Below are 18,160 nucleotides of genomic sequence, written 5' to 3' on the forward strand. Positions count from 1 at the left end.
GAGACCTGTAAATTTCTAAATCCACCAGACTGGACTCACACTTGTGATCTTCTTGCCTCACCTCCCAAAGTGTGGGGCCACAAGCATGTGCCAGTGTGCCTGTTTTTTGTTCTTCCTTTCGTGTTCTAGATAAATTGGAATAATTAAATTTTATGTTTCAATTTTGTGTACATTAATTGCATTTTTAGCTCTTTTTCAGTGTTTAGTCTAGAGTTTACAAAGCATGACTTCTGTCGCAGTGTACCATCAAGTAATGTCATGTGTTTCACGTTATTCAGGAGCCACAGCGGGGTCTTTTCATGTCCCTCCTCCTGGCTTGTGCTAGTGTTGTTGTGTTTTACTTCTATATTGCTGTAAACTCCACAGAACACGGTTATTTTCACCTCAGGAAGTCAGTTAACTTTGAATGGGATTTTAAACGTGGGGAAAGGGCTCAGTTATGCCCTGTGCTCCAGCGGGCCCACATTTCCATCTGGCACCGTGCTCTTCAGGTAACGCCGGCCTGTTGGTGAATCCATGAGCCCTTCGTGTGTCTGGAAGTCTTCGCCTCCTCCTGCAAGACAGCTTGGCTTGCTGCCGTGGTTTGGATTCGGTGCCTTCGCCAGCGAGTCGTGGGCAGGAAGCCAGGCCCGCGTGTGAAGGCAGGGTCTGGGGCTGGGATTTGGATCAGGGGCGCCTGGGCCCAGGAGGGATTGATGCTTGTCTCCCGGGAGTGGGTCAGGCCTCACAGACTGGACTGGTCACTGGAGCGCGAGCTGGTTAAGCCCAGGCCCCTCCATGTTTGGCTTCCTCTGCCGTGCTCACCGCTTGTGACGCCATCCACTGGGCTTCGACAGGGCAAGAACCCTGACTAGAGGATGCTGCCCCACATAGTTGCTCAGCCTCCAAACCCCAGGCAAAATAAACCGCGTCCTTACCAGCACCCTGCTCTGTACGTGGTTCACAGCTTTTACACTTTGCTTTCAGTGTTTGAAAAAAAATGTGGCGCTGTTGTCTTCTGGATTACACATTTCTGAACACAAAGTCTAGCATAATTCAGCTCAATTCTCAGTTTTGCTCCTGTATGTGTGATGTTTCCTTCTCCCTCTAGTTGTTTTTGAGGCTTTCAGAAGTCTGGTTATGATGCCTCATGTGTGTTTTCCTGCTGTTTTTCTACCTGAGGAGGTACAGGATACATGGGTGGTGATATCTCCAGGTGATCCTGGCTTCTGGCCACCCAAGTAACTTCTAGTTGTTTGTGTCATCTCCACTGAGACCTCAGCCATCAGGAAACAGACACAAGCCCTCCTCCTGATGCACTCTCCAGAGCCCAACCACAGAGTCAATGGGCAGAACCACAGTTGGTCATATCATGGAGCCTGGGTATTGCACCAGGTAGCAACAAGTAGGTGGAGCACACAGCCTCCCAAATCACTCTTGGGTGCTCAAGGAATTGTGGGACAAGTGGTTCAAAGATGAATTTAGGCAGGGTAAAAATACAGAGAAGACTACTGGGGCAGCCAGCTTTCTGAACATAATCTCTTCACACTAGCAAGCGAGGCAGAAATAAGAAGTCAGTTACCTGAGCTGGGATGTAACTAAGTAGTGGAGTGCTTGCCTAGCAAGCAGAGGTTTGATGCCCAGCAACCCCCACCTCGCCCCACCCACCCCTACTCCTTGATTTGCTCTTGGCATCTCTGTGCAATGCTAGCAGCTCTCTTATGACCCAATAGCCAACCCATACTTTCCCTCTTCCTTTCCTTCTTTTTTTCCATCTTTCCCCCTTTGTCAGGTGCCCACTATGTGCAAATCATTATTTTAGGCTCTGGAGTGGCAAAGATAGATGCATATTAGCTGTGACCTGTATTTTCTGCATCCTGATGCTTTGACCACTGGGGCTTTGCAGACCCTCAAGGGACTGTGTCTCCTGAACTTAGCCAGGTCCTATGCCTATGGGACCTAAAGAACTCACCTGGGAACATCTTCCATGTGCAAACCCGGGATCCAGAGCAGACTCGGCCGCCTCCTCTGCAATCTCTCACACACCTGCTCACCCTGCCTGGCGCTGCCTTTCTCTATGGCACAGGCTCTTGCCCATAGTTAGCCCTGTCCCTCTGCCTCCTGCCTGAGCCCACACCCCACGTCCCCCCAAGAGTGCTGACAAATTCTTCTTCAAGGTCACTACACCTGACCTGTGGACCTCACAGTCTTGCAGAGTTTTAGTAAAAATTGTTCTTAATGGTTGCTGCTCAGTGCCTGCTTTGAGGAAGCCCCCGAGTTGCCGGGCGTGTGTGTTTTAGTTTCCAACCTGAGCACCATCCTGTGGGGACACTGTGTCTCCTGCGCACCTCCCTGCAGGATGCTTTACTTTTCTTGGCATTTTGTATAGGAAATGCAACATAAGGACAGCTTGCAATCCCACCATTAAAGGAGTCTCTTAAGCTAAACAAACACTGTCCTCAGCCTCTTGGCTAAAGAGACTGCTTTAATGGATGGGTTGCAAATTAATACTATTTTATGGTTTTTTCCCTTAAATTCTCAGAGATGGGATTCTTGGGCATCACTCCTCAGCCAGGAGCCCCAGGGCACGGACTTTTCCCAGGCTGCATTACCTGAGGAGTGGCATGGGATCCGCTCTCCACCGCTTCCTCAGGCATTTTGGAAGAGGCAGTTGGATAAACAAAAATAGAAACAGAAAAGGAAAGAAAGAAGGATACTGCCTTGAATCAATCATTAGTTTTTATAGAAATTTGTTGACTTTTCCATCAAAACTTGGGACTTTGGAGTTCTGTCCTAAGAAAGATCACTTCTATGCAGTCATCTGCCACAGATGCTCCCTTTGAGGAGGCCCCAGGGGCACTCAGAGTGACAGGCCTGACAGAGAAGTCTGTTCGCATCATGACCGAAACTCTGGCCCCGCGCACACTCTTTGCAAGGCGCACACAGCGTGGTCATGTCGTCCTTTGTCCCTCAGGGCTTCTGAGATGCCCTCCACCCCAGATAAGTGACTTTTGCTGAGGTTTGCGCAGCCAGTGGTGACAGGAGGGACTGGAGACAGGGGTTCTGCTCTCACACCTGCATGGTCACAAGGGTCACAGGAGAACTGCCATGCCTGTGGGCTGGAGGGGTGCCTCATGAGGAGCACCTGGAGAAAACTTGGGGGCTTTGTACCTTGGCATCGCCTTGCTATTAATCCACTCTTCCATGATGGCCTTGATGATCCACCCACAGCCAGGGGCAGTCTAGTCTGAAAATTCCTTTCCCCTGCCACCAGTAGAAGAGCTAAGGACCCCAAGAGCCTGGGAGCAGCTCTGCCCATATGTCCCTCGGCTGTCTGCTTCACCGGGCTTGGTTAAGCCTGCAGGTTCATCTTAAACCCCTGCTGTTCATTTTTACCCCCTCCCCGCACGGAAAGTTATTCTAAATTAGGAACCTTGGTGGGTTTCTCCTAATGGCCTGAGAGATTTCTGTGGGTTAGAAATGAGGAACTCTGAGCACAGTGATGTGTAGAACAGTGCTATTGTGCACAAGGTGGGGGCTCCAGAGGGTAGGGAAGGGGCTGGCTGGGTCCCTGGCTCTCGGGCTCCCCCCCCCCCCCCCGCCAGCAGAGTTTGCACACTTGCCTGAGTTTCCAGCATACAAGTGAGAGAAGTCTGCTGGGACCAGAAAAGGCAGAGGACAGGAGACCATGGCAGCTGCAGAGAAGCCCTTGCCCTGGCACACAGGGATCAGGCAGCAGAGGCTCAAGGTCGAAAGGTGCCTCCGTGGGATTTCTGCTTCCTGCTTTTATCTGGGAAAGGACTCAGTCTTGGACTCAGGCTCCCTATTCCGCAGAGGTTGTGTGGAGACAGGGGTGAGCCTGAGCAAGGCAATGTGCTTCACAAAGACTGTCTACCATGCACACATGGTGCACTGTGAGCAAAGATGGTGACAACATGGTTTGCACCTCTGGCCAGGTGCAGGGGATAAAGAACAACAAGACATCTGCATCCAACAACATACCATGGCCCAGCCTTGGAGCTGACCCTCCCTCCACCTGGTCACACTTGGTGACATCAGAGCTTAGAGCCTGAGCGGTTCTCAGCCGTGGGCAGGGCTGCTGCAGCTGCACAGGGTGGGGACCTGCGACCCACTTCCTCCTCCTCCTCCTCCTCCTCCTCCTCCTCCTCTTCATCCTCCTCCTTCTCTTCCTCCTGCTCCTCCCTCTCTCCATCCCCCTAGAGATGCTGAAATGCTTCTGTGGAAACGATAAGGAAAACGATAACCTTTATTAAAAAAAACTGTTTGAAACATTCTTTCTCATTCCATTAAAGTATATGAGGAATTTTCAGAAGCACTAAGTGCTATGTGTTACCCCCATTTTACCGGTGAAGAGAGTGAGGCTGGGTCAGGGGAATGAGTTAGGACACTTCAAGGCCAGCAAACTTGGAGTATTTCTAAGATTTCATCCAGTGTTCCTACAAGGAGAGGGGAAGGACAGAAGTAAGAAAAAAGGGGAGAAAGGCCAGCGAGAAGGGGGAAGAAAAGAATGAAAGGAAGGGAGAAGGAAAAGAAAAGATAAAACAAGCCAGTGAGGAAACGTGGAGCGCAGTTCTCGCATCGCGCGCTGGAAGAGCAGACTCCGGTCTGCGCGCCTCTCGGTTCCCTGCGGGTGCACAGGCGGGATCCACCGCAGCCCGCGTAGCCACTCGCCGTCCGCCTCTTCAGACCTCGCTTTCTAGCGTCCGCAGGGGCCAAGCCAGGACCGGGCGATGCAGCCCTCGCTCGATTCACCGAGTGAGCCTCGACCCAGGCATAAGAGGTGGGACCGACCACCGGCATCAGCTACGGGGAAAGCAGGTCACGGGGCGCCACGGGACAGGACGCGCAGGGCCCGCGAGGAGCTCTGAATGGACTGGCGCTTGCAATGACCAGAGCGGGGTCACGGCGACCTCGCGTCCCTTGGCGTCGCCTGCAGAAGGGTGAGCTCGGTCGCACGCAGTCGCACGCGGGAATACACCCGAGGATGCTACGACGAAGGCAGGCAGCAGCGGCCGAGCCTGGGTTCCGGCGCGCTCAGGGCTCCAGCGCTCAGCCGCGCTAGCTCCAGGAGATGGTTCCTAGACAGCCCAGGCTAGGCGCGCTCCGAGCGGGCAGCTAAACAGCTGGAACCGCCCTTGATCACCAGCACTCTCTCCGCCCGGCTCCATTGTTCTCTCTGTTTTTGCCCTGGGTCTCTGGAGGCGGCTGGGCTGCTCTGAGCTCCGTTCCGGGGGCCGCCGGCTCCCCAACCTGAGCCAGCGCGGTCCCTGGGCGCGCACTCTGCTCCGGGTGATTCAGGGGCAGGAGCCGGACGCCCAAGGCCGGGAAGAGGGCGCTGTTCCCTGCAGGCCTCTGCAGAGCGTCCCAGCCCTGGAGCTGCAGTAGCCGCATTGCCAGCAAGAGTCGGGGTGTTTCGCTGCCGCTCGGGGTCCCCTGTGGGACCCTCTAACAACCTCTTCTGAGAGCCCCCCTCCCGAGGCACGCGAGGCCTGCGCTTCCAGCCAGGAGCTCCCGGCCTGGCCTTCTCTGCAAGCATTTCTGGCGGCCCAGCCGGACGCTGGAAATGAACTCGGCTTCCCGGGGCAGGGAAATCCGCCGTCGGGCGGATACTGTACAAACCGCCTCATCCCAGCTGGGTGCCTCCGCCTCGGGTCCCAGTATTCTCGCCCCGATGGAGCCCCGCGTTCCAGACCAGCGCCCTTGGCTCTTGCCGGGGCGCTTGCGGCAGCAGGGAGGAAACCTCAGCAATCTGTTCATGCCCACAGTGCGTGCTCCGATGAAAGTTATTTGGGTTGTTGAGGTCAAATCCCAGAGGTTGCCTTTCTCAGTGCACCTGCGTGGATTTAGGTACGGGTCCGGGGTCTTGCGTGCTGCATACGAGGCGTCTGTGACCTGGGGCCTTAGCACTCGAGCTCACCGTGGTGTGGTCGTCAAGCAGAGTGTGAGCTTTCACTGTGTTTATTTCACGGAATCCTCCGCGCAGCGCCCTGAAATCAAGTTTAGCGTCTCCGTCTGGGGTTTAGGCGCGGAGGCCCAGGTGTGTACCCCTGCCTTGCCAGGCGCTCTGACTCCAAGCCTGGGGTTCCCCCCGCAGTGCTGCCGTCTTCCAGCGTCACCGCTGCCGAGACCCGCAAAAGAGGTGGCGCCCAGAGAATATATGTGTGGCTTGAACTCCAGGATGGAGTCCGACCTCGAGGCTTACACAGCTGGGTGTTCTAAGTGACGTTTGTTAACTCGCGGATTCACTCCGTTACGCAGCAAGTTTTGTGAGCCCACTGTGTGCGTGCGCGCTGGCTTAAGAGTGCGGGGACAGCCCTGTCACACCGGGCGGGTGGCATGAAAGCCTCGGCGCTCACTAGGGAGGGACAGGCTGAACTCCTAGACCCAAGTCCTTGCATCCTGGTGTCGGGATGTGAGGAAATGGGCGAGCTCCCGGGTCTCCCTGAAGCCAGAAGGGACACAGGCGAGCTGAATGACAGCACCTCAGTTGGAGAAGGATTTCCACGGAGACACAAGGGCAGAGGAGCTGAGGGCCCGGACACTGGAGACCGGGAAGTGGGGCGGGGTGGGGGTGGGGGCTCGGGTGGCCGAGAGCTGGGAACAACAGGTGTGTCTTCCTGAGAGGCCCAGGGCAGGTGCCGCGCCCCTAGTTGACGGGGTGAAGTGGCCGGAACCCTGTCACTTTGGAAACGCTCTGGGTGTGATCTCTCTCGAGAAGGGCTGTGGGGACTCTCGGTGACGTCCCTCGCGCCAGGGTTCAGATTTCCCTTGCGGGAAGAGTTGGAGTCTGGCCGGGGGCCGCGGCCCGACGGGCAGGGCCAGGAACACATGGGGCGCGCAGCTCTGCACCTGCGGCTGGGTCAGGATGGGCGCGTCCCCGCGCGGGGCGGGCAGGGGGCGGGCGCGAGCCGAGGCCCTGCCCCTCCCTTGTCTCCCTCCCGCCCTCCCTTCTCCCCTGCAGGTCGGTGCGGGAGGCGGCGTGGGGGCGCAGGGAGGGGACCCGTGCGGAGACGGGGAGGGGCCGCGCCGCCTCAGAGACTCATTGGCGGACCCGAGCGCCCGAAGCTGATAAATAAGGGGCCCGGCCGCGGCCGGCGGCCAAGCTGGACGCCCCGACCTAAGTGAGGGCCTGGTCAGCACCGGCCCCACGAGGCGAAGCCCGGCGACCCCGTGCGGCCATGGCCTCGCTGCTGGGAGCCTACCCGTGGCCCGAAGGGCTGGAGTGTGCGGGCCTGGAGGCGGAGCTGTCCGATGGGCTGTCGTCGCCGGCCGCCCCCCGGCCCTCCGGGGACAAGGGTACCGAGAGTCGCATCCGGCGGCCCATGAATGCCTTCATGGTGTGGGCCAAGGACGAGAGGAAGCGGCTGGCGGTGCAGAACCCAGACCTGCACAACGCGGAACTCAGCAAGATGCTGGGTGAGTGAGCGGCGGGCGGCGGGGCTCCCCGAGGGCGGCGGGCAGGATCGCGGGGCACGGAGCGCGGCTGCCCCGTCGTGGGCGCGCTCGGCGCCAGAATTGAAGCAGGGACACATGGGCCCGCGCGGTGCAAAGTGAAACTGCCGGCTGGGGGTTCCGGGGTTCCGGGAGGCCCCTCCTGTGGGAAGAGGCCCGAGGTCCCAGCCCCAAGGCGGTTGCCCGGCCTCCTGGACGCTGCCGGGGCGGAAACGTCGAGGCGGGAACCCCGGCTTGCCGGGAAGGTTGGAGCAGGAAACCGCACTGTTCCTTGCGCTTCCCGATCCGGACAGGCAGAGGGAGACTGCCGCGGGCAACCTCGCAAGGAGTGCGCGCGAGGAGAGGCCCCTGGAGTGAGCTGGGAGTGAACCTCTTTTTTTGCTTGGTTACTAAGCTGACAGCCGGAAAAGAGCTGCCCGGGTATCCGTGATTCCTAACGCGTGCATGTGTGTCGCGGGTGCGCAGGCGACGCTGGGTCCTCGGGACGCTGGGGCCAGGGAGGGGTCAGGCCGGAGGAACTGAGGATTAGGGCGTCAGGACGCATCCGAAAATCCCGAGTTCCCCAGCAGCTCTTTGCTCCTCTGGGGCCCTCTCTGCGGCCCGGGTCTGATCCATTTGAACAAGATGAGAATCGCAGCGCATTGTGCTTGTGGCGCGGGCGCCAGGCCCCCCAGAGGGACGTGCGGTCACTCAACCCCGCCCGGCGGCCGCGGCGGAACTGGCCCTTCCTTTTCCCGTCGGAGCGTAGGGCTCCTTCCCCCCGCAGTGAGGGAATGCTAGCACCCAGCGCTGGCTGGAGCCTGGCCTGGAGCGCGGCCGGCACCCTCCGGGTAGGCAGAGTCAGGCTGGCCGAATCCCTGGGCCCCTGCGCCTCGCGTCCCAGATGCTCTGGCGGCGCCTCGGCCTTAGTACGGAAGAGTAAAATGTCTGTTTTGCACCGTTGTTAGCACTACGAGAAACATTGTTCACCTAGGTAATAATAACTATCTTTTCTTTAATCTAAAAGCCCATATTTTTGTTAATTTTTTAAAAAATAGAAATACTTTTTGGTGAATTAACTAAAATGGTTTCTTAAAAAATATTTCCCCCAGAGGTCCTATTGGTCCTATTGGCACAGCTGGGTACAGAAAGCTGCCAGTGGTTACCAGGTTTCTGTTGTGGGCACCGGCAGCAGTAGGGCAGCAGTAAGGGAGAGACTCACCCTGCAGAGTCGAGGTGGCTGCTCCTGGGGATAAGGGCTGGCAGAGGGACAGGGATGTAGGACGCAGAGCCCTGCCGGCAGCCATCCCTGCTGGTACCTGCTCCCACCCTGGATGTGACTGCAGTAGAGGGGTCCCAGCTCCCTGCTGCACTGCTGACAGGGCCCCGGCAGTGAGATGAGCGACCTCCAGCCTTGATCTTTCGGCTCAGCCCTCCTCCTTCTGACCTGTGAAAAAAAGGGGCTGGATGCAGGTCCCAAATTTTCCACTGTAAACTTTCCAAAAACTGTGACATTGGGCGCTTCACCAGAGGCACCAGCGTTCCTAGTACCGCAGGAGAGAGTGCATGAGGACTGTGAGGTCAGACCTGTGTTTATCGCCACTAGGACATCCAGGCACATTTAGGAGCTGGTCACATCTATCTGGGGCACAGAGTGTGGGCTGTATCTGGGTTGCAGGACTCTTATAAGATCTTTGTGGCCTCAGCTGCAGGCCAGGGACCAGTGTCCTGACCAGCATCTGGAGATCCTAACCCTTTTTGTGTCACCTGTGAAGTGACAGCTCGTGACAGTGACTGGCACTCCAGAGTTGTTGTAATAGTTGTATTACCCAAGTGATACAGTGCTTTAATAATTGCCCTCTTGGGCCTGGGATTTAGTTCAGCGGCAAAGCACCTGCCTGGCAAGCTCGAGGTCCTTAGTTTGATTTCTAATACCTCCCCATTCAAGAACACCAAACACATTAAACTGCTCCTTGATAAGCTTAAATACTTGCTCTCCCTCCCAGGGCTTGAGGATCACCACATAAACAGCTAATGTGCTGACTCTTCAGATGGAGCATGCTAAGTGGGAGACTCAGCCCCTTTCTTTTCAGGGCTTAGCCAGGGCCTTGGCCTCTCGGCTGGTGGGTCTCAGCCTTCAGGCTCTGTTAGTGTCATGGGGGAACATGGGGAGGTTGCAGAATCCTGAGACAGTTCAAAGAGGTAGGGACCTACGGGTCTAGAAGTCTTTTATCCTCTCATCAGAATGCTCTGGATCCAGAGGAGTGGATAAAAGAGAGACACCAAGATGATTTGCAAAACAACAGACAGCAAGGAATGAGAGTTAAGAAGTCAAGTAGTGTAGCATCTTAGCACTGGTGAGTTACAAGCAGGCTGCTTCTTAAAGATAGAGCTCTGGCTCTGAGCTGTTATGGCAGGTACACAGCAAGAAGTGCTACCTTGTGTGTGCACGCAGGTCTTCTTTCTGTAGAGCCCCTGTTGACCTCCTTGGTGGAGACTGGTCATTTGTTAGCCTAGGTGAGACCCTGCAATTGATTTGCATCTGTGAAGCTGCTGAGCCTGGGTTGGCCGAACCAAGCACTGGGAGAGTGATGCCAGAGATTATTATAGTATCACTGAGAGGCAGGAAGTTTGCATTTAGAAGCACACACGATCAGAACTAGCCCTCGAAGGATAGGAAGAGCCTCAGCCAGTGTCAAGGTTGTTGGGTATTTTTTTTCCTGTCACTGATACTGAATCAAGAGACGTGCCCTGCTGGCGTGGCACCTGGTGTCTCTGTGCACGCCTAGCATGGAGTGGCTCTGTAGGCTGCGAGCAAGAGGGGTTGGTACAGCCTCCAGTGTGTTGGGGCTCAGCACTGGAGTGAGGGTGCTGCAGGGTGGAGCCATGTGAGGAGGCGTGGGGCAGGTGCACTGGCCGGCCCCCCCAGCAGCCCAGATGCTGAGCGCAGCTCTCTCTGGTTGTGTGAACAGGAAAGTCGTGGAAGGCGCTGTCACTGTCGCAGAAGAGGCCCTATGTGGACGAGGCAGAGCGGCTGCGGCTGCAACACATGCAGGACTACCCCAACTACAAGTACAGGCCCCGCAGGAAGAAGCAGGCCAAGCGCCTGTGCAAGCGCGTGGACCCTGGCTTCCTGCTGAGCTCCCTCTCCCGGGACCAGAACTCTTTGCCAGAGAAGGGCAGCAGTGGCTGCGGGGCACAGGGCGAGAAGGAGGGCAGGGGTGAGTACTCCACAGGCACCGCTCTGCCCAGCCTCCACAGCTGCTTCCATGAGGGCCCGGCCGGCAGCTCCTCCGGCAGTGTGGACACATATCCCTATGGGCTGCCCACGCCCCCCGAGATGTCTCCCCTGGATGCATTGGAGCCGGAGCAGACCTTCTTCTCTTCCCCCTGCCCGGAGGAGCACGCCCACCCCCGACACCTGCAGCACCTGCCCAGGTCCCCCTACTCCCCCGAGCTGGCCCCCAGCCCCATCCACTGCAGCCACCCCCTGGGCTCTCTGGCCCTTGGCCAGACCCCAGGGGTGTCAGTGATGTCCACAGTCCCTGGCTGTCCCCCATCTCCTGCCTATTACTCCCCAGCCACTTACCACCCACTGCACTCCACCCTCCACACCCACCTGGGCCAGCTCTCCCCGCCTCCAGAGCACCCCGGCTTTGACGCCTTGGATCAGCTGAGCCAGGTGGAACTTCTGGGGGACATGGATCGCAATGAATTTGACCAATATTTGAACACTCCTGGCCACCCAGACTCTGCCGCTGGGGCTGGGGCCCTGAGCGGGCACACTCCACTCTCCCAGGTGACCCCCTCGGGCCCCACAGAGACCAGCCTCATCTCCGTCCTGGCAGATGCCACGGCTGCATATTACAACAGCTACAGTGCATCCTAGAGCCTGAGGCACACGCCCGGCGGCCCGGCCCAGCCCTTGCTGCCCTGTCCATCCCGTGGACAGCGTGAGCAGACTGCACAGTGCTATCAGCCTTCCTCCTCCCCTGTTCAGGGAGGCCCCAAAGCCGGCCCCAGAGCTTCATCCTACAGCTGGACCGGGTTTGTGGAGCCGGACTTCCTTCAAGTAAACTGCTTGGGCTGCAGCCAGGGACCAGGCACCTCAGCTCCTTGGGTTGCTCTGTACCTCCTGGAATGAGTTGCTCTGCACGCCTGGCCCATCGCTGGGTGGGAGCCACACCTGCTCGCTGGGGGACGAAGAGCCAAGGTCAGAATCCTAGCACTGCCACAGACACTCTAACCCCGAGCACCCTCCCCTTATTCTGGAGCCGGGGTGGGCTGGACGGCCAAGGCCTGCACTGTCCTCCAGTTTCTGAGTCCAGTTTCTGCGGGACATCGGGCAGTCCTCACGACACACAGCCCAGCCCTGTGCACACAGCTGTGGACCTGGGCTTTCTGCTCCTGCTGCCTCCCTTCCCCAGGGACCCTCGGGTTGCAGGACTCTTCCAGATGGAGATTCAGAAAGTCAGACAGCATCACTGGGAATGACACTGAATTCAAGCTGTTTTGTTTAAGATGTATTTTTAGATGAATTCTTTTTTTCACGCACACATGGAGAGAGTCGGAGAGAGATGCCCCTAACCTCCCCTTTATGCACACCCCATGGAGTGTAAAGCAGTCTCTCACCGCTTGCTGCTCCGAAAGCTCAAAGAGCCAGGCTCCTACCCAGACAGAGCAGGGGCTCTTTCTGCACAGCCAGATGTGTTGGTGGTGTCTTAAGCAGAATTTCACCCTTTTGTCTGCTTCCTCTGTGCTTCCCGCCATCTCAGCTCCCTCTCTCCCCTTCCTGGAATTTCTTTCTCTCTTCTGCTTGCTCTTCCTTTGCCTGAGCTAGTCCCCTATGCAAAGAAGCCATCTCGACATCCCAGCACTCTGTCCTGTCCGGGAGCAGACTTCCTTTCCCTGCCAGCCAGCCAGTCCCCAGCACTGTCCTCAGCCTGCACGGAGAGCGGCATCCCCACGGCACCTGGGTGAGACTGGCTTCCCAAGCAGAAACACACTGTGACTCTGACGCCGCCGGTCTTGAGCCCCAGACATTTCCGTTCCCCGTCTTCCCCCAAACTTCCTTCCAAGGAGCAAGCCTAACGTGTCCCTCACTTGTCTTAACATCAGCATATTATTGCCCAAATGAAGTGTGTTTTATATATCCTCCTATTATGTTCACCTTGTATTTTGTATTGTTGACAGGTTCTTTTTTCCTTCCAAGAAGTCTCACTGTAAAATCACTGATATGATTAATCCTTATGTTATTACTGTATATGCCATTGGTAATAAATAGTGAACCGTTCTGGTGCAAAACCCAGAGGTGTATTAATAATCTTGTAAAATAGTATCACAGACATTAAGCTAAACTTTTCCATTTTTTTGTAAGGATTATACTTGCTTGGAATGGTTATATATTAATTTGTCAAAAAATATTTAATTTAAATAAACTGTTTTGTACCATGACCATTCTGTCATTTGAAAAACATGTGCGTGTATGTGTATGTGTATGTTTGTGTGTGTGTGTGCAAAAAGAAAAAGTTTTCCAGTGGGGTGCAGTTGTTATGTCCAATGCTACTTGTGGTACTGGTCAAAATGTTTTCTGCACCAACTTTTTTATTTCAAAAATCTGCCATCTTCCAGCAGTGGCTTATCTTATATTATGAGTTATATCAAACAAATGAGGGCCAATTTCACACAGCAGAGAAGTGCGTTAGCATTAGCACTGGAAGAAAAGCTGACTCAGAGTCCCCAGGACAAGCAGTTTTCTCCTGCAGGTGACTTCACACCTGCAAACTGGAATGAGATGATGGTGACGGTGGTGACACCGAGTTACTTTCCTTCAGTTATGTACTTACTGGACGAGCCATGTTGCTTTTTTTACATTGTCTTATACCTTCCTCACCCCTTTCTGGGTGACCCGAGGGGACGGAACCCCTTGTGGAGAAGGCAGGACAGACAGCGTGGAGTGGGGATGAAGGAATGCCAGTCTGGCCAGGGTTAGAGTTAGACTCCCAGGAAAAAGTACCTGGAGAGACTGCAGATTACTCAGTCTCCGGGCAGGTCACCTCACCTGGCTCCCTGTCGGGAAGCAGTCGTGACTTGCTGGAGTCAAGGGCAGAGTGGGCTTCCTCGGGACCAAGGGGTGGGGCACAGGGGGCCAGATGGGCCTCTTCCCGTTCTTCAGCCGATCCTAAGCTTTGCTCGTTAGCTTAATAGCGTTTTATAGGTGCAGGAGCTTTTCAGAGAGTTTTATGGGCTCTTTCTCACTCACGGCCCCAAGAGGGGGGCCCATCATCCCCTGGCAAAGCTGGGAACACTGAGGCCCAAGGTGGAGGCTGGCAGTGGGCTCAGTGCCTGTGCCAGGGCACCCGCCAGACGCCCTTGTGGGCAGAATAGCAGCTGGACAGTGTCGCAGCCGGGCTTGGAGCCCTTGCTTTCATGCTTCTCTGTGGCATGGAATTCAGTCCTGCGCCACCCACACCTAACCTCTCAGGCAACAAGTGACATGGGCTAAGGATGTGTGTCTGAGGAAGTGACAGCCCGACCAAGATGAGGCTGCAGGCCTGGCCAGCACAGTGGCCAGTAAATGGGGCTTCGGCAGGGTCACTGCTGGGGGAGCAGTTCTGCCAGGGCCTGTCCCTGCACACAGCGTGGGGCAGGTGCCACCACGCCTCTGCTAAGGCAGGAAGGAGGTGGGCATTGTGCCCACTCTGCTCTTGGGGAAGCCTCCTGCCAGAAGCCAGGGCTGTCTGGGGGTCCCGGCTGCCGTCCAGGGTTCCCCTGCTGGAGTGGTGCTGGAAGCACAGTTTGCTTTCGCTGAGGGCCCAGATGGCAGTGCACAGTGTTGCCGCTGTAGAAGTCCCCATGTCACTCATTGCCAGAGATCACTGGGTGGGGACTGCTTGTCACCCACAGTACGCAGTGCAGAGGGCGCCTCTCAGCCAGGTGAAGATTCCCATTCTGGGCCCTCACCTGTGTGTCTCTGGGCACATGCTCAAGACCCTCACACCCATCACCCCATCATCCGTCTGGTGACACCTACTTCCTGACCCAATGGGGGTCAAATGTCCCCGCCATGGCTATGGTCACTGTACTCCCACGGGACTTGGGTGGTTGTTGGCAGTGGAGCATCCAGCAATGCAGGCTCTCTTGCAGGAGACCTGTTAGCCATCCGTCTATCCACCAGTCTACCCTCTTGTCTTCTTTCTTTTTCCTTCCTTCTCTCTGTCTCTCCCTCTGCCGCATCCCCCTCCCTGTTCACCATCTTTCTGCCCATCCTCACTCCTCATCTGTGTATCCATCTGTCCCTATTGCTGTGTCTGTCTGCGTTCTAAGTCTCAGTAGAGACATTATCCCTATAGAAAGTTGAGAAAAAATAATAGATTACAAAGAAAAAAATAAGCCACCCACTGCCAACAACTTAGGAGACATTACCAATGCTTCTTCACAGCGTTTCCTGCTGACTTTTGTTTGCTTTCACAGTGGTGAGGATGGAGCCGGGCCTCCTGAGGCCAGGCGAGCGCTCACTCTACCGCTGGGCTGCGTCCCACCCCCGGTGGTTTTTTAAATCATGATTTAATTACTCACAGACATGTATTGACATGTGCCTGTTATGATAGAGTTTTTTTACTCATTCACATTAAATAACATTTTTCTATGTCATTAAACTTGTCCGCAAAAGCCATTTTCTTGGAAAATCAATAGGAACAGAACTTTGAAAAAGACGAATTTCCCATGGTTTACTTTTAGCACACTCGTTTCCACATCCTGCACTCCTTGCCCCACCGGTGTCTCTGCATGTATAGTTGCACAAGTTCCGACCCTGGAGAGATGGACAGGCCACAGGCCAGGGGCTCTGCATCCTACGACATGACAGTGACAGTGACATCCGTCTCTATCACTCTCTGCATGGTAACCTCATTGGCTTTATCTGACCAGCCTCGTGCCTAACTCGTGGTAACTGGGTCGTTGCCTGCAGTGAACATCCCCAGTTTGTGTCCTGAGCTGGGCCCCATGTGGGTCTCACCTGGTCACTGGATTCCCACAGCTCCTCACCTCTGGGAGTACGAACTGCTGACAGTTAGGGGGTTCACTTCTCACAGGCTCACTTCTCTTTACTCTTCGCATCTTGGGGTGCCATTGGTGGCAGCTCCCACTGGGTGATCCTTCCCTTTTACCTTGATCATGGAAGGGTTGTCCAGGCTGTCAGCAGGTGGCGGCGGCTTCTCCAGCCACACAGGGTGCAAACATCAGTGTCCCTGGGTGGGAACTGGGTCAGGAGAAGTTCCAGGCCTTCACCCTCACCGGGTCCTGCTGGGACACGGGTGCATCCTGTACCTGCCCTGTGGCCTCGGGGGAGACGCAATGAGTTTACAGGCATCTCAGGGCCCGCAGAGCTCTCCGCCGTGCACAGAGGAGCCCTGTGGCTTTGGATTTCTGCAGGTGATTTCTACTGCTTTTAGCATGCAAGCTGGTGGCCAGCTAAGAACTTAGAAACCAGGTGTTCACTGATGTCACCTTGGGACCTACTGTCTGGAGATGGAAGGAAAGGACCTGAAGTGTGACCCAGGGGGAGCTTGGGGGCCTCTGTGGATGTCATCCGCTGGCACTCAGCTGGGGTTTGCAGTGCCTTTGGGTCCCCTTAAGGTCCTCCCTGCTTTGGCACACAGCCTGCTTGTGGTTCTTGGAAGACAGCTTTCTGTTCAGTTTGAGGACCCCCTGGGAATAATTCCCTGTGTGAGCTAGTCTAAAATGCCCACCCTCAGAAAGTTCTTTCATCTGACTTCCAGAACTGCTCCTATTTCAGCCGAAGTCTACATTTGCTTGGTGTCACCTGTGAAGATGTAGGGCATTGGCCACCTATTGGCCAGGTCATTCCCACCCGAGAAGGCTGGTGGTCACCCCCCTATCCCTTTGGGGATCACATTTGAGTTTGGGGTGGAGACTGCTCCAAACCCTGAATGTTGTATAGATGTGGGAGTTGGAAGAAGGTAAAGCTCTTATTATTAGGAAAAGTGGGAGGAGGATGCAGGGTTTCAGCAGGGGCTGTGCTCTCTGGATGCTTCCAGAATGTTCCAGAATGGCACCATGTGTAGACACACTTCAAGTTACATGATGGGTTCCCCCAGCCCTGCTCATCATCCTTGCCCATGGTCACTCTCTCCTCTGTCCACAGGCTTTGGGGTAGCACAGGTTTGCAGCACAAGGGGACCCTGAAATATGGGAAGTGCTTCGCCTACAAAGATGTTGGCTTTGGAGCCACAGTGGTCTCTGCAGCCCCAAACCTCGAGGAGGCTGTTTATTGTGTCTGAGAGATGCCCATCACTTGTCAGCTAAGGTGGCAACTTCCAGGAGTAAAAGGGCAGGCAGAGGGCAGTTGGCCAGGGTCATCAGCCTGCTCCTCCAGCTCGCCTCTCTTCACTCCAGATAGCTGAGAATCCTGGAGAACCTTGGAGCACCTCCGCCCTGAAATCTACGGTCAGAGAACTTCCTTTTCCTTTACCTCTTTCTGCGAAAGAGGGAAGTATCAGCCTCACATCGCAGGACACAGGAGAGGTCAGGGAGAGGTGTAACCTCTGAGAATGAGCTGGAGAGAGCAGAAGACAGGCAATCTGTCTGAATGTCCCCTTCATGGCATCCTGTCCTAGACAGCACAGGCATCCCCGGGCTCCACACTGGGACCTCTGCGGATACCAACACCCTGGGGGCTCGGTTCCCTTACATAAAACAGGGCAGGGCTTGCCCTTAACTTAGAACATGCACCATACTTAAACAATGTGAGCCGGGAGGAAAGTGTTGTTACACTGTATCGTTTAAGGCATAAAGACAAGAAAGCAGAACAGTGTACAATCAGCACAGACCAAGTCTCCTCCCAGTGCCGGGCCTTCCACACAGCTCCCGTTGGTGACAGCACGCCATCTTTTCTTGGAGAGCCCTCCACCTGTGTTGGGTTGAACCTGTAGGCACAGGATTCTGAGGGCTGCCTATCATTGCATTTTTACTGTAAGGAAAAAAGTGCTTGAACTGGAGACTCTCCTCCCAGCTCTGTGATCTTGGAAAAGACTGGATGAGCCGGAAGGAATCACAGCTGTCTTCTGCCAACTCCTAGATTTGACAGGAAAGGAAATGGAGGCCCAGAGAGGTGAAGGGGTTTGCCTGGGAATGAACAGCCAAGCACCTGGGGGAGGATGGGGAAGGCGAGCAGGCCAGGGTGGTGGCTGCAGGGCGGTTCCCTCCCACTCTCCCCAAAGGCTCCCAGGGCTCAGGACAGGGGCTGGGCCCGGGGTTCAGGGAGGAGTGGGGCCAAAGGGGCCTCTTGAAGCCCAGCTCCTGTGCATGGCTGCTAGCCCAGAACACACAGGCAGGAAGAAGCCTCGGGAGGCCAAGTCCCAGCCTGGACGCTGCTGGTGGTTTCTGCAGGCAGGGGCTGACATCCCTGGTAGCCAGTGCCACCCTGTGTGCCCACCTTACTGTGCATGCAGTGTGCAGGGGCACAGCATGTACCCCAGCTGTGGTGGCTGGGGACAGAGCCAGGTGAGGGAGGGCTGGTGGTAGGAGCTGAGGGCCGAGGAGCAGCCACCACCACAGAGCAGAGCACTTTCCTGCCCACAGGAGCTGCCCTGGCAGGAGCAGGAGGATGTGGCGGGGCCCAGTGTTTCCTGCCTGATAAGCTACCAGCCCTGTGCAGGGAGCCAGGCTGGCCACCTTCAAGCCTCGGCCTTGCTCAGGGAAGCCTGGT

At 55.9% G+C, this 18,160-nt stretch overlaps 1 protein-coding gene across 1 annotated transcript; it reads left to right on the top strand.

Moving 5' to 3' along the window:
* Positions 1-7,089: 7,089 nt before the first annotated feature.
* Positions 7,090-12,885, top strand: Sox7 (SRY-box transcription factor 7). Its single transcript, XM_003479697.5, has 2 exons — positions 7,090-7,416; positions 10,404-12,885. Exons 1-2 carry the CDS (start codon positions 7,179-7,181, stop codon positions 11,318-11,320), a joined length of 1,155 nt encoding a protein of 384 aa, XP_003479745.2. The 5' UTR covers positions 7,090-7,178; the 3' UTR covers positions 11,321-12,885.
* Positions 12,886-18,160: the final 5,275 nt, after the last annotated feature.

This window comes from Cavia porcellus, unplaced genomic scaffold (assembly GCF_034190915.1).
Source record: "Cavia porcellus strain 051 isolate PalLab524CR breed Dunkin Hartley unplaced genomic scaffold, mCavPor4.1 scaffold_24, whole genome shotgun sequence".
Classification (NCBI taxonomy): domain Eukaryota; kingdom Metazoa; phylum Chordata; class Mammalia; order Rodentia; family Caviidae; genus Cavia; species Cavia porcellus.